Source organism: Castor canadensis, chromosome 7 (assembly GCF_047511655.1).
Source record: "Castor canadensis chromosome 7, mCasCan1.hap1v2, whole genome shotgun sequence".
Lineage (NCBI taxonomy): Eukaryota > Metazoa > Chordata > Mammalia > Rodentia > Castoridae > Castor > Castor canadensis.
The window spans coordinates 149,978,814-150,001,517 of NC_133392.1; the positions used below are offsets into that span (position 1 = coordinate 149,978,814).

Here is a 22,704-nt window from a genome sequence, read left to right on the forward strand (position 1 = left end):
TGTTGTGTGACCTTGGGCAAGTCACTTAACCCCTTGGAGCTTTACCTTTTTACCTACAAATAGAGGTAGTAACAGGACCTGCTTCGCTGGGATGTTATGAGGATGTACGGGTAAAGGTGTGGCACAAGAGCAGATCTTGACAAACGTTAGCCATAGCTTTGCCATTCTTCATCCTTGAACTTGGGCTCTTGCTGTAGCTATCATCACTGTCAAGGGATGCTGGGTTCAGTGGACCTAAAGAGAAGAGCTGAAGAGTCCTGCTGAGGTTGGACAGAGTTATGACTGGACTGGGGTCCCATGACCCCCACAAGACACTCCACCTGCTGGGGAGCTTTAAGTCAGCAAGGGGTGCAAACCAGACCCAGGCAAACCAACGTTCTATCAGGGAAAGTGACCAGCACCCTGAGCCTCCCACGCCCGTCCAGCTAATAAGTAGGACTCAGCTTGGCTCAAGGGTAATGGCACACGGAGAGCTGCTCCCCTGGGAACCTAAATGTGAACACACGGGCCATCGGTCTCTTGGCCTGTGGTTCCTGCCAGCTGCAAAACTCCGGGCAGCTGCCTCCCTGGCCCAGCCCCTGGCTGTGCACCGTGACCTGTTCTCGTGGGCCCTGCTCTGCTCTCTGTTTCCCTCAATTGTGCAGAGAGGTGAGAGGGCTGCCCGGCAACCCCTGCCTTTGCATTTGTGCACCAGACAAAGGAAACCAAGGCTCCAAGAAGCAGTGCATCTGCTCTGTGCAAGCTCAGAGCTAGAACTCCGGTCTCTCTGCTTGATGCTGGGCTGTGGTCCACAACAAAGACCTCGGCCAGGACTCGCTTATCTGCAGGAAGTGTCTGTGGCCCGGCTGTGGGTGCTGCCTGGTGTCACTCCAGAAGCTGGGAATAGAGGGGAGCAGAGGGGCCAAGTTCTGGCTCACAGGGTGCCAGTGTTTGAGAGGCCAAGAGGAAAATGAATGAGAGTCCTACGGAAGAGTGGTCAGTGCCGTGGACACAAGAGAACTTATCAGCAGATCAATGCAATCAAGTGCCTAGGGTGGCTGGGGTGGAATTCCTGGGTGGGTGCAGGGCTCAGGGGGCACATCTGCCCAGGTAACATCTGGTCTGAGATCTGGGAGGGAGAAGAGTGTAGGAAGAGGAAACTCCAGGGCAATTGTCCTGGAGCAGCAGTAAGCTTGGTGAGAAGGCCAGGGTGACCCAAGGCTGGGGGTGGAGTGGTGGGGAGCAGGGAGCATGGGGAGACCCAGTGGGCAGGTGAGGTGGGAAGCCAGTCTCTGCCCCTGGGCCAATGGGAGGCCCTTTCAGAACTTCCAACAGTGGGCGCCACAATCAGTGCCAAAATAGGAAGCTCACTCTGGCTGCAGGGTGGGCAGGGAAGGAACCCATGAGGCAGGGAACTGAGATGCCGAGAGAGAGAGGATGTAAGCATTGTTAGCTGGAAAGAAAACCATAGACCTTGGCTGGACATTAGGAAGTCAGCTCCATCGCTACTAGCTGTGTCGCCTGCAGTAAGTCACTCACCTTGCTGGTGCTCTCTTTCCTTTCTGTAAAATGAGGAAGGCTGCTCCTGCCCTGCATGATGGTGTGATGTGCTCCACTGCTTCAGTTAGAGTCTGTTATTTGCAAACAGAGGAGCAGTGCCTAGCTCCATGGCTGACCTTGCTCCTTTGTACTATCAAACGCAGTCTTAGGAGGCTTCTCCTTGACTCAGGTTTAGCTTTGCAACACCTGGTGGTCCAACTGGGAGCACCTTCATCCATCCACCCATTCATCTGTCTGTCCAACTGGCCATCCATCCATCTGCCTATTCATCCATCTGTCCATCCACCTATTCACCCACCCACCTATCCATCCATCCATCCATCCCTCCATCAGTCCATCTACCCCATAACCTATTCAGCCATCATTCGTTCATCCACCAGTCCATCCATTTGGACATCCATCTACCTGTACATCCATCTATCTGTCCATTCACTTGACCATCCATCATTCATTCATCCACCATTCCATCTACCTGTCTGTCCATACCCATCTGTCTATCCATCTGTCCATATACTCATCCATCCGTCCATCCATCTGTCCATTCATGCATCTATCCATCCATCTATTCATCCATTCATCTGTCCACCCACCCATCCATTAGTGAGTGCTTATGGTGTCCTCAGCAGTGACCTTGAGCAAGTCACTTAACCACTTGCCATCTGCCCTCTTCCAGGCTGACTTTTCCCAGGTTGGGAAAAGTCCCCCACCCCCATTTACTATTGATTTTCCCTAATCCTCGCCTCTTAAAACACAATTACCTTCCAGGCAAAGGAGATTCTCCCAGAACTGGGGATTTTATTAGACTGCAATAATATATCAGGGAGCGTTGAATCACCTGGAGCAAATTCTAATGTGAAGAGATACCTTGGTGACAAATACTTTGTTCTGAACTGTTTACTAAATTAGGTCTTTCTCGGACATTTTGAGCCTTCAATTTTTTTTAATGCCAGCAATAAAATAGTTACATAATTAGTAATAAAGCTGACATCCAGGTAACTGATTTTACTTAGAAGTAAAAGGATGCTGTGTGTCCAAGTATTGCGTCTGTTGTGCGTGCGCGTGCGTGCGCATATAATCCCTAACAGCTCTGGTTTTCTGCCTGCAGATATATAAATTATTTGCCACTTCAGCAATTCCATCCCACAGGCTGCAGGTCAAGGGGAAGATGCATAGAGCCCTGGGGCGGAAACAGTTCTCTGGGCGTCAAAATTTTGTGTTTGGACTCTGCAGCTGACTTGCTGTGTGACCTCAGGGAAATCACCTACCGTCTCTGGGCCTGTGGCTTCTATCTGGAGAGTGAGAGGATTGGCTTGGGTGATGGTGAAGGCTGTTGGCAGATCTGGGAGTCAGGGAGGGGACAGGGAGAAGTGGCTTTAAATGGCATCTCTTTCGGTGGCTCTGGGCTCCCTTGGCCCATATCTCCATGAACCTGCGTGCTGTCTCTGTTCTGGGGTCTAACAGCACTTGTGAACTTGTACACTTCCCTCTGCCCAGTCCTCACTGGTCTCCCCATGTCAGGAAGGCACCTCCTGCACCCAAATGCCATGACATGGCTCCAGGGCTCACTTGAACTTCATCTTTGTGATGCCCCCCTGCTTCTGGCCTATAGGCAGTCTTGCCACTTCTTCCTCCCCCCATCTCCTATCACCATCCTGGTCCCCCTTTACCTTTCCACCTCAAAAGCTCTTCAGTCCTCTTAGAACACAGTTCAAACTCTAATGACTAAAACCTTCTGCAACATCATCCTTCATGTAGGAATCACCTTGGGCTCTTTCACACCCTGACCCTAGTTCCCTGCTCTGCTGACTTTCTGATTTAATGGCCTAGGCTTGGTCCTGGCCTGGGGAGGTTTTGAAGCTGCCCTGGATGTGGCTCCGTGGGCAGCAGCACCGGCTGCCCTGGGGAAGAGGCTGGAGATGTAGAAGTTCCGCTGGTCCAGACCTGAGGAGTGGGAGGCTGCATTTGTGGAGTTCCTCAAGCTGCTCTGGGAGACCTGGCCTCTGCAGGCTTCTGCTGGGCAGCCCACTGGCCCTCTGGACTCTTCTGTTCTCCACCATCATGACACACCTGCTCCTGTCTCGGTCCTTCTGCTCACTTTCTGGCCTTCATGAAGCTGCTTCATCTCACTGTCTGGGCCACACAGAGAGAGGCCCCTGAGCCCTGGCTCCCCCTGCATTGCTGGCATATCACTGGGACAGGGACCTGACATCTCCCTGACACCAGGGACATCTCCTGATGTCCGCAGTAAATAAAGAAGCACTTCTTAAATGATGAATCCTGAGGTGGTTGAAATATATCCACGTTACCATGAAACACGGCCCTGGGGACCAAAACCATATTCCTGTCACTGCACCCAGGGTGCAGCCTGGTGCTGGCATGCTTGCAGCTCCCGTTGCCTGATTCTGAGGAAGACACTGTCTCTGGGTGACCCTTAGCTAAAGGCAAATGGCTACCCAGAGGAGGGGACGGGTTGCCCAGCATCACCCCTTCCTTTCCACCAGCATAGGGCTTGTCCCCACTAGTGGGCCAGGCTGCCAGGGAGCAGAGCTCTGCCCACAGGGGAGCCCTTCAAGCTTTCAGGCAAGTCACCCCCCTTCTCCAGGCTGGGTTTGAGCCCCATTAGTAGGGTCTGAGGTCTACAGTGCTCAAGGGTGACTGACTGTTAATCAGACAACAGCTGGGAGATTTGCTGCTTGCTTGAAATGCTAAGTCTCCATTTGGATAGCCTGTTGGGTTCATTAACGCAATAACCCTTTGCTGAGGAGCTGTGCTGGACACTGAGGGCTTGAATATGATGAACAGAGTCCCAATCCTTGAGTGACAAGATTCATCCTTGGTGATGGGGGTGGGGGGAGCCCACAAGGGAGACCCCCAGCTGCAATACCCCAGTACATCACCAGAGGGCAGCAGACAGCTTTGCAAGCTTCCCACCCCAGGCACTAGACCTTGGGAGCGGACTATTTAGGGAGCCCCATGGCCTCCCTAGGGGCCTGGGGGCACAAAGAAAAATAGGGTGTAGGGGAGGCTAGTTAGTGGCTGCTGTGGACTCAGCAGGGCATATCCCAGTTCCCTGTCTCAAATGTCTCCACTCACCCATGACCTGACCAAAAAGAGCCTCTCTGATCCTCCCCCAACGTGTGGAAACTTAGCCAGGGTTCCTGATGCTGGGATGCAGGAATGGGCCAGAAGAGAGGAAATGGAAGTGTTGTGCATGGTGCATGCACCCGTGCACGTGTGTGAGCAGAGCAGAGGGCAGAAACACCCCAATGACAGGTGGGGTGTTGGGAGGAGGAGAAATAAAGGAAAGAAAACAGTGCTAAGGAGGGGAAATCAAAGAAGAGCAAAGTCGAGAGACAAAAGGAGGCACCCGCCTTATGGGAGGGGGTGGGGGGTTAGTTAAGGAGAAGGCACCTGACCTTTGGGGGAGGCAGGTGTCAGGGGCCAGTTGGGCTAGTGGGGAGATCTGGGGGCTGCCCTGCTCATGGCCTTGGAGGGGCAGCAGATGGACTAGTGAACCACTGCGATCTGCATGAGAAGCTGAAGTGTATTGTGAAGCTGGCCTTGGGATTCACTTGATCAATTCTGCCCCCAGGAGACAGTCAGGAAGGGCCACTGCCCAGAGCAAGTGAGCAAGTGGGGAGTCCAGAGGTGGGACTGGAGTTCACAGGCTTCAGAAAGGCAGGGAAGGGATGGCATCTCCCAAGAAGGAGGGAGGGAGACTTGGGGAAGAGAGAGGTCAATAGCAGGAGGGGGACCAGGAGAGGAGAAAGAGAGAAGGCAGCAGCGCAGGAGGAGGACAGGGCCATGGGGAAGGGACCTGGGTAGTGCAGCCCAAGCATGTTAGGCTGTCTGCCTGTGTTGGCAGGTCAATGGAATTGGTGCCAGCAGCTGGGGTGGCAGGCAGAGATCAGAGCACTGGTTTCCCAAGCCTCTCTCCAAGAGCCAGGATTGGGCTGGGCTTGGTCTCCTCTGCCAGGGCATCCAGAGCCCTCTGCAGGGGTGTGTGTGCACATATATGTCAAGATGGACAGATAGGTTGCTTGCCAGCCACCCTAAGTCACCAAGTCTACAGTGCTCAGCTCATGAGAAGCAGGAGCCCTGGGTGGGGCAGCCCTGGGTAAGGAACGGGTTGATGTCTGCATGGTCACTCTGGCCTCAGGGAATGGGTTGGGCAGTCCTTGGTTGCTACAGCTCCTTCAGTATCTTTGAACCATGTGGGTCTGATTAGATAGGCCATTGAACAGTGACCAGCCACAACTAGGCTTGGAGCTTCTCGTGGGACCCTTTGGCCCTGGTCTGCACATCGGAGCGGTTGGAAGGGGTTGTGTGGAGCAGGACTCCTCAACCCTCTCTGCCAACACCATTACCAGAAGACTTAAAAACCCTGATTTCTGATTCCCTGGCTCTGCTCCCAGCTTGGATCAAATGCTCTTCTGGTGGGACCCAGAGATTAGCGTTTTTTAAAGTAACTTCTGAGTGGATCCCAATGCAGATGGTCTGTGGACTGGCCTGCGTGAAGATGCCACCAGTGGGCAGTGGCTTGTTGCTCAGGTGAGGCAGAATTGCTTGGACTTTGCTGAAAACTCCCCTAATGGTTGGAAGGAGAACTGCAGCTCTCTGCTAAACCTCTGGCTTTGAGATGGGGACCTGGTTTTCACTTGGGGTTGGAGGCCGGGGATTTTCAATTTTGATATAACTAAGAGGTGTAATCTGTCATGAAGAACGTGCTAAAAGGCATCAGGGCTAATCTTACCATGTCACATTCCTGGGTGACTCCACGTGAGGAACAGAGGGCTTCTCCTGGTCCTCATGGTCTGCCTGCCTGGGCCCGCCCTGTTGCTCCTCGGGCACTTCCCACCACTGTGCCTTTGCAGACACAGTGCCCTCCACCCAGAGCACTTGCCCTCAGCTCTCTTTGTCTCAAACCTTCTTCTGCTACCGCTGTCACCATTTCCCCAGTGAGTCTGCCTCTGATTCATCGCGGCGGTGTTATGTCTGAATCTTCTCTAGGACAGCTATCACTTTATTACTTGAATTGTTAGCTATTTATCTCCATGTTTTATCTCCTCGTTCTCTTTCCATTCCACAATGTTTACTGCTCCTCTGTAAATGCCAACTCGCTTCTGAGGGTGCTGAGCCCTGGGGGAATTGCAGGCTGATAGACGTGGAGGAAGGGGACAGGCATTAAGCTCCACTGTGGCTGGGCTGATCTGACCACCTTTGCATACCTTCGATCCTGCACCTGCGTGCCTTCCAGCTCTCAGGAAATGCTTAATCTGCCTTGGTGACTGTGTAAGTGAAGCATGTCAAAGGAATAAAGGAAGTAGCATTTCCTTCCGCCTCTGGATTCTCTTACTTGGTTTCTCCCACATCTCACTGCCCTGCTAATTACAACTCGGGAAGGTAGAGCTATGTGCTTGATTCTCCATGAAGCCCCCCGCCCTGCCCAACCCAGCCAGCTGATCCCAGCCACATGTCCATGGGGCTTGGGAATCTGCCCCAGGCTCTCTGTGGAGCGTTTCGCCTTCCTTTCCTCTAACCCCTCTGCTTAGGAAGCAGGGTGAGCTTCCCAAATGCAGATCGTAGTGGACCATGGCTGTCAGCAGCTTCCAGGTGCTGGGAAAAAAATGCTAGTCGGCTTTCTTGTTTCCTGTGGTCTGGCCAAGCTGGGATCCTGGCAGCCCCTGGATCGTGCCAACTCTCTAACCACAGAACTTTTGCACTTGCTATACCTTCCATGTGGAATGTCCTCCCCACCCCCAACCCTGCCTAGCTGGCCTCTTTTTATACTGTAGGTCTCTGCCTAGATGTCATCCCCTGGAGGAAGTTGGTCCCTCCTCCATTATTTTTGTCTTTATCACATCACCTTATTTCCTTTATCCACCCATCACGTAGTGCTTATATTCTTCCTTTTTATTTTAAACACAATTTCAGAGGCTGCCTCTCGTCTCCCTCTGTATTGTGAGCCTCCCAAGGGCAGCTCTGGTTATATCTTGTTTCCCATCTTATCCCGTCACCATCCCTGACATATAGGAAGCACTCCAGCCTTGTGATAAGTGAGCGATGTGGTGTCAGGGAGGCTCGGAGGCTGCAAGGTTCCACAGCAGCAGGAAGTGGTGCCCTGACAGATCTCCACTGAGGTGTCCGCCATGGCTCACCCACCACAGGTGTTTACAGACAATCACCATGTGATGACGGGTGCTGTGAGGGGTGGGAAATGGTGGGGACATCAGACCCAGTCCTCCTGGGGCTTCAGATCCAGAACTGCAGACATTGACAATGTGCTCAGTGAGTCTGAGCAGCACTCAAGCTGAATCTGGAAGGATGAGTAGGCATGGTGGGCAGCTGTAGCATACCAGGTGTGCAAGGGCATAAACACAGGTGACCTCTCAAGCCTAGATTCTCCCTCCACAAAGAGAGGACCAGCACACCTAACCTGTGCCCATCATGACGTGCAGAGCAAGTGCAAGGGGACCAGGAACCAAGGCTCAGGAGCTGAAGTTGCCATGCATGTGCAGCCAGCAGCGTTCAAAGGCTCACCGTGATTAACTCAAGGAGGTCACAGCTGCCACCTGGAACAGCCACGTTCTTCAGGTGATAGCATTCAGAACCTGCTCCCCCAGGGTATAACATCTTGGCACATAGAATATTTTAAGCTGAAGGGATTTGAGAAATAGCAGGTGCAAGACTCTCCCATCTTCCCCTGAAGAGGGTCCTAAGAGCCTCATGGGAGAGGTGTCCCCTGTGCCCTAAGACAAAAGCATCCTTAGTCTGAAGATGGAGGACACATAGAAGACTCTCAGCGAACAGACCTTGCTAGGTCGCCCCTTCCCCACCCTCTCTTAGCACCAGTCACCTTTCCCGTGACTCCCCTTCTCCATCAACCCAGCCAGGAGCTCTCAGGTCTAATCTCTGCTTCCTGGCTATTTCCTCATGAAGGCTCAAGGTCCTAAAACTGGCACGAAATACTTTCCAAGATTTTCTCTTGTTAACCTGCCTTTTGTCACAGCCCCCCTCCAAGAACCTTACAGGAGTTGAAGGAAAAGATTTTCTTCCACTACCCAAGGAAGGGTGAGATTGGCTACACAGTCAAACTGGCCCTCGGTGGGCGGGTCTATCAGCCCCTTGCCTCGGTAACCAGCTCTGAACCAGTAGGTGGAGTCAAAGCAGGGTGTGAGAGCCCAGGTGTGTGCAGGATGACAAGTGTGCAGAAGCCAGCCCATGGGCTGTGACTGTGTCATATCCCCAAGCCCCTCTTAGGGCGGTCCCTGAAAAACAGACCCTGAAACAAGGATTTGGAGTGTCAGGGGATCCCAGAAAGCTGGAAGAATGAGCCAGAAGGGAAGGAAGCCAGGACAGGCTCATTAGCAAGGTTATGCTGAGGTTTGCTGATCACCTGTCCCACTGGGAGCTTGGGGACAGTAGAGAACAGGCATAGGAGATGTCCCACTGCAGGGCTGGGAAGACCCTAGGGAGGCGTCATGGGCGCTGGCACTGCCCAAAGAAGGAGGTGTGGGCAGGATGACCTCTGCCATTTTGATGTCCTTACCAGAGTGACTCCTTCCCACCCCTCAGGTGGCAGCCCAAGTGCCCCCTCACTGGAAGCCCTGCCTGACCACCTTGTGCACGGTCCGCAGCACCATAGGTCCTTCCTGCACACACCCTGTGTACTGCACCATCAAACCCAGGGATTCACATCACATCATTTTGGAACAACGTGCAATGGTGCATTTGAGTCCTCACTTCCTGCCTGTCTCTCCTGGACTGCAAAAGGTGGCTTTCCTGTTCCCCTTGTGTCCTCCTGGAAGGTGCTCGATGAAGTATCTTTTGCAAGAAAATCTGGTCTGTTCTAACCCAGGGCTTCTGGGCTCAGAAGCTCAGAACTAAAAAGGTATGGGATAGACGGAGCTTCTGGGGTGCTCAGTGGATTAGCAAGCTGTCCAAGGTCACACAACAGGGGTGCCACACCTGCACTTGTCACCCACTCCCATCGCTGGGTGGGGGGCAGTGGCAAAAAAGCTCAGAAGTCCTTGGAGCTCCTTGTAGCAATCTGGGAAATTGCTCTCTGCCAATCCTGGTAATCTTCTCAGCCTCCTCTCTCTCCATCGTCCCCAGCTGAAGAGGAAGCAGCTCAGACAGCTGTGGAGTGGGACTCTCTCGGGTGGAGATGCATTAATTTGTAAATATCTTCATTTATATGTAAATGTGGAGTCCCCACCCAGCCGACAGCCCTAACGGAGCCCTGCAGCCTGGCAAAGCAGTTCCTTCAGTGCAGCAGGCAACTCTGTGATCCCATTAGACTTCAGAAGTCCCTTCCTTCCTTTCCTCCCCCACTCCTGTTTCCTAAGTGAGGCCTCCTGGCCTCTGGGGTGCTATCTGCTGGGAGACCCTCTGTGTAACAGGGCTCAAGGAGAAGGCTGCAGAGACCCCATCCCCAAAGAAGGAAGGAGACAGCCCTGGCCGCAGGTCTCCAGAATGGATTTAAGTCAATGCCACTCTGTGACCTTGGGCAAGTCCAGCACCTTCTCTGGGCCTAACTGTAAAACAAGGAGAGAAGCTTAGTGCCGGGGTAGAAAGAGCTGGTTTGCGGTCTGACCAAGTTCATGTCATTCCAGTGGGAGACCCTTGGATAGGGCCCATGATCTTGCTAAACTTTGACCCCTTCTATTAAAAAAACCCAAAATACCACGCAGGAGGAAGGGAAAATAATAACACCTGTCTGTATTTGTGGTTTGTGATGATCAAAAGAGGGAGAGTGTAAAGGCAAAGGCTTTCATGAGATTGTAGAAAGGTGGGTTTTGTTTTAATGTTGGGGAAGGATTGTTTCAGATAGTAACAGCAAATACAGCTCAGCCCTGGGCCACACGTGAGCCAGTTCACTTCTCAGATCCTCAGAAGGCTGCAGAGTGGCTCACTGCTGTCACCCTGTTTGGAGACCAGGAGCTTCCATCACAGAATTACAGGCCCAAGATTACTACTGCAAGGAGGTGGAGGAGTACCCTTTGAACTCGGGCCATTGCACTTCCGTTTCCCTAAACCCATAGCAGGTTTACGAAGCCCCTCATATAAGCCTGCTTTACAGGTGAGGAAACAAGAGAGAGGTCAAGGCTTTGATCCAAGGTTACTGGGTGGGCACTGGCTGAGCTGGGATTTGAACCCAGGTCTTCCGGCACCTTCAGGCTATAGAAGTGCCAACAAGCATAAGAGGGGCAGGAGAGCAGGCTCAAGCCATTCTGGAGGGAGCAGGGGAGAGAGAGGTCTCTGGGTTTCCTTCTTGGCCTAGGAATCAGAGCCAAGGAGTCACTGTGGAGGCCAGGAGGCCTCAAAGCCATGCCTGTGGCAGGAAGAGGAGACTGGACACAAGGCGCCAGGCCAGGTAGGTGTTCTCAGATCAGGTTAACCTCCCCACCCCCACTGGGGTTGAGGTTCTCACAAGCCTGAGAATGAGCCAAGAGTTCACCTGCTACAAAACTCTCTCTGGAACCAGGTGCAGTGGTACATGCCTGTAATCTCAGCATTGGGTGGCTGAGGAAGGAGGATAGTAAATTCAAGGCCAGTCTAGGCTACATAGCAAGACTTACTAAAAAACCCCAAACCAAAAACTAAAAACAAAAAACCCTCTGGCTCCCAGAATGTTTATTTTCCTCCTGCAAATGAGTGTTTGCCTCCATTTTCATCTTGATGGTAACTGGCTTGTCCTAGGTGTGTTTTAATATTTTAAGGCACCCTAATTCCTCTTTGAAAATGGATACGGAAGAAATTATAACAAAGGAATGGAGGCACCCACACGGCTACTGACACCTCTTCAGAGCCCCTCTATATCCGAATTCCCAGCAGAGGCCCCAACAAGTGAGCAGCTGGGGACCCAACCAGAGAGGAGGACCAACAGCTCTTCCAGGGCTCTCCCCTCCTCACTCAGCAAATACAGAAGGACCCTGGCCAGCCAGGTTCCTGGTACAAAGCTTCATACACCCTTTACAAGCTTCTCTTCCATTTTCTAAGTTGACTTTTGAGGAAACTGAGGCCCCCGAGGGCCAAGAAGCCACTCCAGAGTCAACTATGCATTGTGAAAATTTCATTGTGCCAGGCCTGAGGCTAGAGCTGGGGACATGCAGTGAGGGGGAGCATGTGTCTCTCCTCTGAAGCTCAGAGTCCCATGTTTGAAGGGGAGCCTCACCCTCTTTGGGGTTCAGCGTCTAGGACAGCGTGGCATGGAGCACTTCCAGCCACCCACGAAGCCCACTGTATCAGTGTACATCACGTGGGTGCACTCAGGGTGCCCAGCACAGCCATGTCCTCCTCTGCTCTGGAGCCACTGCTGCTGTCCGGCTGACAGCAGGCAAAGCATTTGCTTGTGTAGTGTGAAAACTCACAAGTGTGCACACGTGCACACACCATGCACATTCAGTGTGGGTGTGAAAGTACTCCATAAATGCAGAGAGATCCCTGTCTGGAGAAGGTGGGGGAGTCACAGCCAGCCAGCTGGGAGAAGATGGGCTGTTGGACCAGGGCTGGTCTCAAGGAGATGTCCACTAGGTGGGCCGGCCTGAGTGGGGTTCTGAAGGCTGATGAGTTTACAGGTGATCCAAAGGGAAAAGGCCCTCTGGAGAGACCAGTGTGTATAAAGGGATAAAATAGAACTGAAGTTTTTGGGAAAAGATGGTGGGCCCTGGAGTGAGATGCAATTAGCTTGATTCTGTGCCCTTGTGGAAAACGGGAGGGGTACTCTCTCCTCACCCTGCTGCTTCTGACCTGAGAGTCCAGGTGTCTGGGGTCATTTCTTTCACAAGCTTGGAGCCCTAAGGTCTTGGAGGCCTTGGGGAACAGTAGAAGGTGTGGCATAGGCTTCTGAGCCAGGTAGAGATGGTTTTGCCTAGCACCGTCATGCTTGTCTGTGTGACTTCAGGCGTATTGCCCACCCTTGCCTGGAAATGGGGTTTGGAAAATCCACCTGCAATGACTGTTGGAGGAGCTGTGGCCAGACCCCTTCCTGCCTCTTCCCTCCAGGGAATGGACCAACTTCTGCAAACAGATCCCACAGCCCTGCCTTCCAAGCCTGTGGAGGGACTGATGCTCCAGGCTGGAAAAGAGTGCCCCTCCTCCAGCCTCCCCATCCCCCTTCCTGGCCCCCAGTTCTCACCTTACAGTGGACTGGTACACCAGGTCCTCTCTCTTGCGGTAATTCTCCATGTGTGAGTAGTTGGTGGAGAACATGGCATCAAAAGTAAAGATCTTCTGTTTGATGGTGCCGCCATCTGTCACCTGCCACAGAGCACAGATGCAGCCACAGTAAGCGCTGGATACCTTTCTGGGGGAGCAGGGCCATCTTCTCCCCAATCCTTTGTGGGAGAGAAGCCCCACCCAGATGGTGAAGATGCTACCCTCTAAACCTTCTTTAGAACATAGAACCCAGAACATCTGGTGACCTCTGTATGGCCCCACCTGAGCCTTTGGCTCTGTACCTCTGCTAACAAAGCTTGGAGTCCCCAAAAGAGCTGCAGGATCCTAGCCCAGAAGGGCCAGGCCCGTTTCAATGTTCTGAGAAGAAAAAAGGGGACACGAACCTGGATGATGAAGACCCGCTCAGCCAGTGGCCTTCCTGCCTGGCGCCTCCTCCCATCCCTATAAAAAGCCTGTTGCGCCCCTGAGCCTCTGACAGGCTTTGAGTGATCACTGTCCATCCTTTCAAGATTGCCAGCCCTTCAACAACTGGTTCCTTCCGATCAGTTCTCATTTCCTAAGTATCAGTCTTCAAACACTGAGCAGTCCATATCTTTAATCCCAGTAACACTGAGACACTGGGGAGATACAGGCAGCAGGCCCACTGCTCACTGCTCAGTTTCCGAAGGCGCCCGTAGTGGGGGGGGTCATCCACCCCCACCACACTCTTTTTTTTTTTTTTTTTTTGTGGTACTGGGGTTTAAACTCAGGGCCTATCCCTTGAGCCACTCCAACAGCCCTTTTTTGTGTTGGGTTTTTCGAGACAGGGTCTCGTGAGAACTATTTGCTCGGGCTGGCTTAGAACCACGATCCTCCTGATCTCTGCCTCCTGAGTAGCTAGGATTACAGGTGTGAACCATCAGCACCCGGCTCCACTGTACTTTTGTGCAAACTAAGGCTCTAAAGGAAAGGACTTCTGAGGTCCCACAGCCCAGAAGGAGCAGAGCTGCTTGTCTCTCTGGCTCCTCCTGTGCCCCAGGGACCCTTATCCTGTGACGGTCAGTCCTGCAGAAACAACCAGCAGCAGCTGGGAGCCATGGACTGGACCAGTGAATGTGAGTGGGCTTTGCAAAGTGAGTCACAGGTTATAGTCCATAACCTGTGGCCATGGTCACAGCCATGGCCAGAGGAAAGAAAGAATAAGGGAGCATGCCGGACAGAAAGAAAGCTGGGGACTGGAGACCAGTCACAGTACAGAGATAAGTTATAACGATTTCTGAAGGATCCCTGGGTCAGAATGGCAGGAGAGCCAGAGGAAGGACTCTGGCTCCTGGGGATAGGGCGGTCACAGAGGCGTCCTGGAAGAAGCCATGTCTGAACTGCCCTTTGCAGAAAGAGCAGAAGTGAGCTTGACAAAAGGCAGAGGAACTGTGGTGGCCAGCACCCCGAGGCAGGAAGGAGTGATTGCTGGGAGGAGATAGGAATGAATGCTGGGAAGTAGAGCTGATCATGAAGGGTCATATAGACAAAGGCGGTCAACTTTACTGAAGGTGACAGTCACACAGGGCCAGGTTCAGATCCTCTTTACAAGCTCCTTGGCCTTAGGGGAATGTCAGTTGAAGGGGTAGCAAGATGAGAGGCAGGGGGCCCAAAAATGGAGAGAAGCCATTAGTGTGGCTGTCCTGGGGACAGGCCAGGAGGAAGACCATGAGGCCCCCGTCTCACCATGGCGCACGGAAGTCTGAGCAGGCAGGAGGTGATAACAAAGCCATCGCTGGAAGACAAAGGCCACCCTGGTGTCCAGCTGTTCACAGCTGATGGAAAGGCAGACCCAAGAGTCCAGGCCTCCCAACGTCCCCGCGTCTGCGTTACCTCCCGCTAATGAAAGTGTTACTCCACAAAGCAGCAAGGTATGTGTTGTCACCGTTTCAATTATTTATCTGTTTACTTGGCTGCAGCTTTCCGCTTGTCTCAGCAACTATATTATAGACTGGGAGCTTGCAGCCTCTCGGCGCTCAGCTGGGCTCCACGCTAACAGCCTGCGACGGGCCTGGGCCTGGAGAAGTGGAATTAACTCCCCGTGGCTTCGCGGGTGGAGGCGGGGAGAGGGGGCTGGGAGGGCAGTGGCCAGGGATGGGGGTGTCTCAGGGACTGGGGTCCAGGATGTTGCAAGTGGCTTCTCCCAGCAAAGGTGGGGCTTGGAGCTTGCATCCGTCCCCTGGCTGGCAGGACTGGCCCGGGACACAGCTAGGCCCTGTGGGCACCTTACTGCCCATGTCTGTCTGGCTTGGGTGGTTTAGGGAACACAGACTCAGTGCATTTACTGAGCACCAGATGTGTGCCAGGCACAGGCCACATCTTCATCAGTCAGCATAGACTTCAAGCTCCCAGAGTAGGGAGGCCTCTCTCAGGACCAGGGTGGTTACAAGAATGAAGACACCTTCACAGACCTTGGGACCCTGGGGAAATCAGTGGCTGGACTTCCCTTTGCTGGTCTTCCCTCCCACCTCAATAAGCCCACCTACCTCTCGCCCACCCTCCAGCCTCAACTTGACTGGAGCATTTGGCTCGTTTCCCTCGAGACCTTGGTGCTTTGTGACTACACGCCATGTGCAGCTGGAAGGCAGGGAGGCACATTTTCTCCCCCAGCCTCTCCTGCAATCCGGGTCCAGCTTCCAGAGCAGATGACTGTGGAGGACAGCTGAACAGAAGACAGCAGGGGGAGGGCTGCTGACGCCTCGATCTCAGTGGACTCCACTCTGCGCCTCACTCACCCAAGAATGATCCCCACCCCTGAACATAGCAGCTTGGTTCTGTGTCCGATGCCTCAGACGATTGTCTGGTCTAGTGCAGGGATGGGGGAGGAGGGGAGAGACTATGGGTGGTTTGGCTGCCTTTGGGGGTCCAAACCCCTACTCCCACTTCTCAGTAGCCTAGACTGAGGTAGGAGCCACAATTTCAGGGGCTTCCTCTACACGAGCTCCTCCTCCATACACCCTTCTTCTCACCCCCTTGATGTTCATTTGACCTCTTAGAGCCACCAAAGGCCTTCAAATGGGGGGCACAATACTGTCTCTGTACCCTGCCAGGGTACATTTGGCAAGTCCTGGAGACATTGTTGGTTGTTACAAGTGGTGATCCTGGCATCTAGCCAGCAGAGTCACAAATGCCACCTGACAACACAGAGGCTGACCCCCAAAGAATAACCTGGCCTAAATGTCAACAGCGCTAGGATTGATAAATGCAGCTTTACGCCTGGCACAGGTGTGTGACCCACACCTTGGAAGTGAGCAGGACAGATGAGAGTTTTCCATTCTCTAGATGAAGAGACTGAGCCCTGGAGGGGTAAGAGGAGAGGGCAGAGGTCCATCCAGTTCTTGGCAAGGCTCTGTCTCCTGGTGCAGGTTTCCCAGGCTCCAAATGTGGCTCAGCCTTGTCCTTCACCCTGACTGTCAGCTCATTAGGATGGAGGAAGGGGAGGGGTGTGAGTTATAAAAACTTACTGCATTCTTTACTTAGGGCTCCGCTGGGCCCCTCGCCTCCCTCCAGGTGCGGCTCTTTATCTCCCCCTAAAATGCAGCAGCCCTTATCGCCCCAATCTCAAATTTCACTCAATTTTTTTTATTACACAAAGGAGAAAAAAATCTGTCACTAAAACTGTCTCCTCAAATTTATTACTGGGACTGAGGGTTTTATTAGTAGGAAAATACACCCACACCCACATGTACACACACCCACCCACACACCCCAGAACAGAGCAGGGAAGAATTACCCGAGTCGTAAATCGCTGTCGCTGGCTGAGGAGCAGGGGAGTTTCAAGGACGAGCCTGGCTTTCTTTGGTTTTATTTACATCTTTTTTCTCTGGGGCTGTGTCTGGGGTCTCGCTGCCAGGCAAGGAGTGAGTAACTGGTTTCCAGACACCTGCTAGGCAACTGGAGACGCACAGCACTGATCTCAGTCCTGAGGTGATGTGCCTGAGGACAGGCCACCCTCCAGTTCCTGCCACAGGGCCTCAAACCACCTCCTGCAGAGGAAAAGCTAGCTAGAGTGGACACTGGGTCCTGCTGCTTAGAGACACCCAAGGCTGGGTGACATGCAGACTGTGGGCAGGTGTGGCCGGTGCAAGTGAAGGTGTGAGGAGGCCCTAATCCCTTTAATTCTGGAAACTATTCCCCAGGCTGGGATGCACAGGCCCCATGGGAGAGGAGGAAAGGGAGCAGAGGTTCAGTCATAGTCCATCCTGTCTGATACATGGTCTGATGGGGACGGTCTGCAGTCCATACCTGGTTAAGAGACTCGAGTTAGGAAGGAGACGACTGCTGCAACAGGTATTTGCCAAGAGTTACTGATGACGCTTGTGGAAGAGCCAAAAATTCCTCTGGAGGAAGGGGAAGGCAGGGAAGGCTTCCTGGAGGACGTGGGGACTTTTGGGTGGGGAGATGAGTCCTAGGCTGGCTTAAGTAAGATGAGGCTCCCAGAGTCTCTTGGTCCTTCCCCTTCCCCAGGCTGGGCCTGGAGAGCAGATCTGCTCTCAGAGGATGCAGGAAGTCTGGAAATGAGAGAAGTCTGGACCTATAGAGCTGGGCAGGGAGAGGCACCAGGGCTGGGGGTGAGTCGTAAGGAAAGGGGGAAAAACACCGGGAGGGGGTTGGAAGTTGCTGTCCATCCTCAGATGTTCCTATCCTGCCACAGTGGGGAGGGACTGCAGGATGGACACCTGCAGGATGGACCATCCTGCAGCAGGAGAGGTGCTGGGTCTCTGAGCCACGCCAAGAAGACCATGCATGTGGCTTTCCCCTCCCCCGAGGGAGACATGTTTTGGAAATGAATGATTGCCTTCATTCCTTCAACAGACTTTTTTAACTGAATAAGTAGACAGGCCCTTGAATGCCAACACTCCCTAAGATGTGGTGTGAACCTGTTCCCAGAGTTCAGCACGGGGTCCTTGCTCCATGACTCTGTGGAATGGATGGGCAAAAGATGGAATGGGTGGGCTGAGACCAGTGCCAGGTCCAGGGAGTGCCAAGAGCAGGGACAGCTCTCTTACTGTCCTTGCTTTGTAATACAGAAGGCCAGCATGTCTGCTGGGCCCAGACCCCAGTCTGACAGGGGTGCTCTGGTAGGAGGAGCCTGGCTAAGCCAGGTGGTGACCTCAGACCATCCCTGAGGTGGTGTCTAAAAGGAGGCAGTTGAGTTGCTCTTTCTTAGAACTCCCAGCATTAACACTAGTCTAGCAGGGCCAGGTGGTTCATGTCTGTAATCTCAGTTACTTGGGAGGTGGAGATTGGGAGGATCATGGTTTGAGGCCAGCTCAGACAAGGTTGGCCCTGAGCAAGATGGGAGACCTCTGAAAAAGCAAAAGGGGCTAGGGATGTGAGTGGAGTGGTAAAGCACCTGTCTAGCAAACATGAGGCCCTGATTTTAAACCCCAGGATTACCGAAAACTAAACAAAACAACACTGTTCTGTACATGAAAGCATTGTAGTCATGCAGGACACACCTGGACCAGACTGAGAGGCCATGCCCGTGGTTTTGCAAAAGAATCTGAGCCCTAGCCACTGATGGGGCCCTGGCAGTGAACACCAGCCCTCACCACCATCACCGGAATCTCAGGACTGGTGTCCCAGTGCCTAGCACAGCACCTGACACACAGAGGGTTATTGAATAAATGACCATCCTGGGCAATGTGTGTCCTGCCTTGCAGACAAAGAGTCCCAGGCCAAGAGAGAGGCATAAAACACCCAAGGTGGTGCAAAGGTGGAGCTTAGTGGGAAAGAGGGGGAAGGGACTGCCTCTGAGCTTGCAGGCGGGGGAGGCCTGGCTTGGCGGAACCTGAAGAAGCTTTTGGTCCTCACATAGTTTTAGATTCAGGTTCCACCTCTACCACTTCTTGGCGACTGCTGTGTGACATCGGAGAGGTCTCTGTGCTTAAGTTCCCTCACCTGGCACCTGCGAGGCACTTGTGTGAGGGTTTAATACATAAGAACACACACAGAGAGCCCGATGGATTGCTTGGATCATGATAGTAACAGCAAAGTTGGAAGCAATAGCACAGCAATTCCCCCTTAACCCATGAGGGTTATGCTCCAAGATGCCAGTGGGTGCTCAAAACCTCAGATAATATTGAGCCCTACAGATACACTATGAAAAAGCTGAATTCATAAATTAGGCACAGCAAGAGACCAGCAACTAATAAAACAGAATAATTATAACACTACTGAAAAGTTATGTGAAGGTGCTCTGTCTGTCTGTCTCTCTCTCTTTCTCGCATGCATGCACAATACCACCACAGGATCTAATAACCAAGCCTGCTACAAAGTAACTAAGGGGAGGGTAGTATATACAGTGTGGATACAGAGGACAAAGGAATGATTCAGAGCCCATGCAGGATGCAGTGGATGGTGTGAGATTTCACACACTATTTAGCACAATTCCAGACTTCAGAAAACTTTATTCCTACCTTCTTCCACTTAAAATTTCCAGACTCTGATTGGCATGGGTAACTGAAACTGTAGAATGTAAAACCCCAGGGAAAAGGGAACTACTGTCCAGCACTCACTGAGCTAGGCATTGTGTGCAAATGAGTTCGTGTAATTGTGTGAGAAGGTGTTCAATGCGTATGAGCTAGTGTTAGTTTTCACGGAAGTCCAAAGTGGGGAGGTGGTCAGGGTGGGTGGCTAGCACTTAAAAGAGCTTAAGAAAGGGTGGCTCTTTAGGCTGGAGGTGTGGCTTAAGTGGTAGAGCACCTGCTTTGCAAGCATGAAACCCTGAGTTCAATCCCCAGTCCCACCAGAAAAAAAAAAAAGAAAAGGTGGCTCTTTTCTGGCCCGCCCTGACAGCATCTTTGGCATGAATTCTCCAAATGAGCAACTCTGCGATGTCCAAGTTTCTGAAGAGTCTGAAAGCTGGGTTCTGGATCCTGCAGGCTGTCTCTGCACCAGTTCCCTCTCTGGGCCTCAGTTTCTTTAAATGTTCCATGAGGAATTTGGGGGCATTGTGACTCTACCGTGCATGCCCACAATATTCGGGTTCCAGAACACCCAGCTCCAGGTAACCACAGCTTCTCAGGTCCCCGAAGCTGGTGGACCCTCCCCAGGGCTTGGCTGCCCCACCAGAGAATCTGGCTGTAGCCAGGCCAGGTAGTTTTTCAAGTAGAGCCATCAAGGTGTGGCCAGTGGACTCGGTCCAGCCAGCAGTGTGAAAGCCCACTGGCCAGCCAGCTGTGTTTTAATTTAAAGAACAAATAAGTCAGCCAGGCATGGTGGCGCACAAGGCCTACTTATTTGTCTGAGGCCAGCCTGGGGACAAAACATGATACTCTATCCGAAAAATAGGTAAAGTAGAAAGGGCTGGGGGCATGGCTTAAGCCAGAGAGCACCTGCCTAGCAAGCACAGGGCCCTGAGTTCAAATCCCAGTACCACCAGAAAAAAACCAAAACCAGAACCTCCCCTCCCAACTTTACTAATGTCCCTGAGTGCTGTCATCTGAAAAAGAAGAAGAAAAAAAAAAAAAGAAGAAAGAAGGGGGGGAGATAATCACCTCCCTCCACCCCTCAACCTCCTTCTCTTTGTGTTCCACAAAACCAATTACAGGTTGGGAATAGCTGTAATAAACTTGATATCCCACTTATGGGCCAATCCTGCCGCGGCCGGGGAGCGTAATAGTGGCAGGAGTGGAAACTGCTGTTTTTTGCCGGAGCTGTTTAAATTGCCTGCCTACATTACCCTCTCCTCTCCACCGGGAAGGAATTTGCTCTCCTGGAAATGGAGCAGCTGAGTCTCCGTGTCTGGACAGCGAGAGGGAGTGTTTGCAAGGAGGGTTTTAATGAACTGATTAGATATGGAGGAGTGAGGCCCCTGGGAGCTTACACCAGCCCCAGCCCAGGTTCAAATCCCAGCCAAGCCAGTCATGTTCCCTCAGCTGTGAACAGGCAGGAGCGACTCCCACCTTCCAGGGTTGCTGGGGTTTTGAAAGGACATCAAATTAGACAAGGCAAGTGACGACTGTCAGCCAGAACCCGGAGCTAAGCTCACGGGGAGTCAGTCAGCTGCGCTGTGGGTGCTTGACTCGCTCCCTGGCTCTGGGTGCACAGGGGAGACTCTGTCTCTGAGCCTTAATTTCCCTGTCTGTAAAATGAGCAATGTGGATGGAACTTGTGCCCCAGAGTTGTCAGAAATATACCAGGAACAAAAATAGGTGACGTATCTTGTAAAACGTAAAGGGAAGTAGATACGAATGTGAAGTTACCCCTGTCCCTACGTTGTGGAAAAGTATTTTTAGAAGCTTCTGCCATCCACCTGTCACCTCCAGAGGTGTTTCCCCATCTCGCTCAACCCTGGGAGACTGACATGGGGACTGGCATGCAACATGTCCTCAGTGTTGTGTGTGCAATGAGTCACACACAAATGGAATCAGTGAATGAAGCAAAGGTCTGTGTCCACATGAGCAAATCCATTCTTGGCCCAGACTCCAAGTATGCCGAGAAAGCTCCCCCGCCCGAGTCTGGGGACCAGGGTGGCATTGGATCAACTAGGCTTCCTCAAGGGATTACTGAGACCAAGTCAACTTTGGGGCCACAGCCCGAGTCACTCTTGCATCTGTGCGTTTGTCGACAGAACATCTTTCATGTACCATGCCTGATGCTCAAAGCAGCTGCTGCCCGAACAGAAGTGGACAGAGAAGAAACTCCCTCATCTGCCTTCCGGTTCTGCACGCACCTCCTCCAGCAGGCCAGACAGCCCGGGAGAGTAGGGACTTGGTTGTGTTCAGTGTTGTTCCCCCAACTTCCAGAACAGATTCCGTTGCATAGCAAATCCCTATTCAATATTTTGATAGACACCGACACCACTGTTTGTTTGTTTGTTTGTTTGTTACAGATGCAGGAACTGGAGCCAGAGAAGGGGTGCTACTTGCCCAGGCTGCCCAGTTGGTAGGCAGGAAACAGATATTTGAACCACCTAGGTCTGTTCCGAAGTCCATACAAAAGGAGGTCAGGCAGGAGAGGTGGATTGAGTTTGGAGTCAGGAGCAGGGAAGGGTGTGAGTATTCTGGGCTGAGGGACACCTAGGCATGAACACTTGGGGGGAGGTGAGAAGAATGAAGGTGGAGAGGAAACAGAGGTCAGTGCGGCAGCTGCCTGGTCCACTGTGTAGGGGGAGGACGCGGGTTCCTGGCTCTCTTGTTACCATGGTAACTCTGGACCACTCTTACCCTGAACCTGCCGCCCACCTGTTCTCCACCCTGAAGCTGCTCTTGTAGCTCCTGGCCTGGGAGCTGGGCCAGAAGTACAGCCACAACTATAGGGCCACCTGGGGAAAGGATGCCCAATTCCCAAGGAGAAGAAGGGGAAAATTCTGAAGTTAGGTGCCACCCACCTCTCTGGGTGGCTGGATTCCACCCCTGCTCCATCTCCTGTGTGAGTTCTGGTTTCTGGCAGGGCTGGGCTTGGGGCAATTGGCTTCTCCCCCCGAATGTGTGGGAGATCCGGTTGACAGAGACAGCTGGTGTCATAAATTGCCTGTCGCATCTGGTTACTGTGTGATGGCAGACAGCCGCTCAGGGATGGGGTGGGGGAGTGGTGAGAATGGCAGGCGGGGGAGCGGCTGCCAGTTTCCTTGTGGATCCTGCACACCACACATAGGCAGGTGCTCGGGAGTAGGTGCAAGGAGGGTGTGCCACTGGAGTAAGTTGGGAGCGGGGTGGGGGAACCAGCTTCTGTGGGGGGGTCTGCATGTGAATGGGGGAGCCCACATGTGAAAGAGGAAGCCTGTGCTCCATCAGGTGTGGAAGTGTGTCTGTAGGGATGAGGCTCACTTCTGAACTGCACAAGAGGCTGTGTGTGTGTGTGTGTGTGTGTGTGTGTGTGTGAAGCAAAGCACAGATGAGGAAGTTCTGGAGTTCTAGGTATTTGCATGGTGAAGACCACGGGTTTATGGGCATGACAGTGTGTGCATGTGCATTCAAGGCTGTGTGTCTGTTTCTGGACTAAAAAAGGGGTACACAC

The 22,704-nt window shown here is 52.7% G+C and overlaps 1 protein-coding gene across 4 annotated transcripts in view; it reads right to left on the minus strand.

Annotated features, from left to right (window-relative positions):
• Igsf21 (immunoglobin superfamily member 21) overlaps nt 1-22,704 on the minus strand; it is a 214,012-nt gene that overhangs the window by 58,556 nt on the left and 132,752 nt on the right. For 2 of the 4 annotated variants that reach the window (XM_074081196.1, XM_074081195.1), the window contains exon 3: nt 12,680-12,801. The exons of the other annotated variants lie outside the window; for them this stretch is intronic. In XM_074081196.1, the coding sequence (XP_073937297.1) occupies nt 12,680-12,801 (122 nt within the window). The remainder of the gene's footprint in view (nt 1-12,679; nt 12,802-22,704) is intronic. 4 annotated transcript variants of the gene reach the window in all.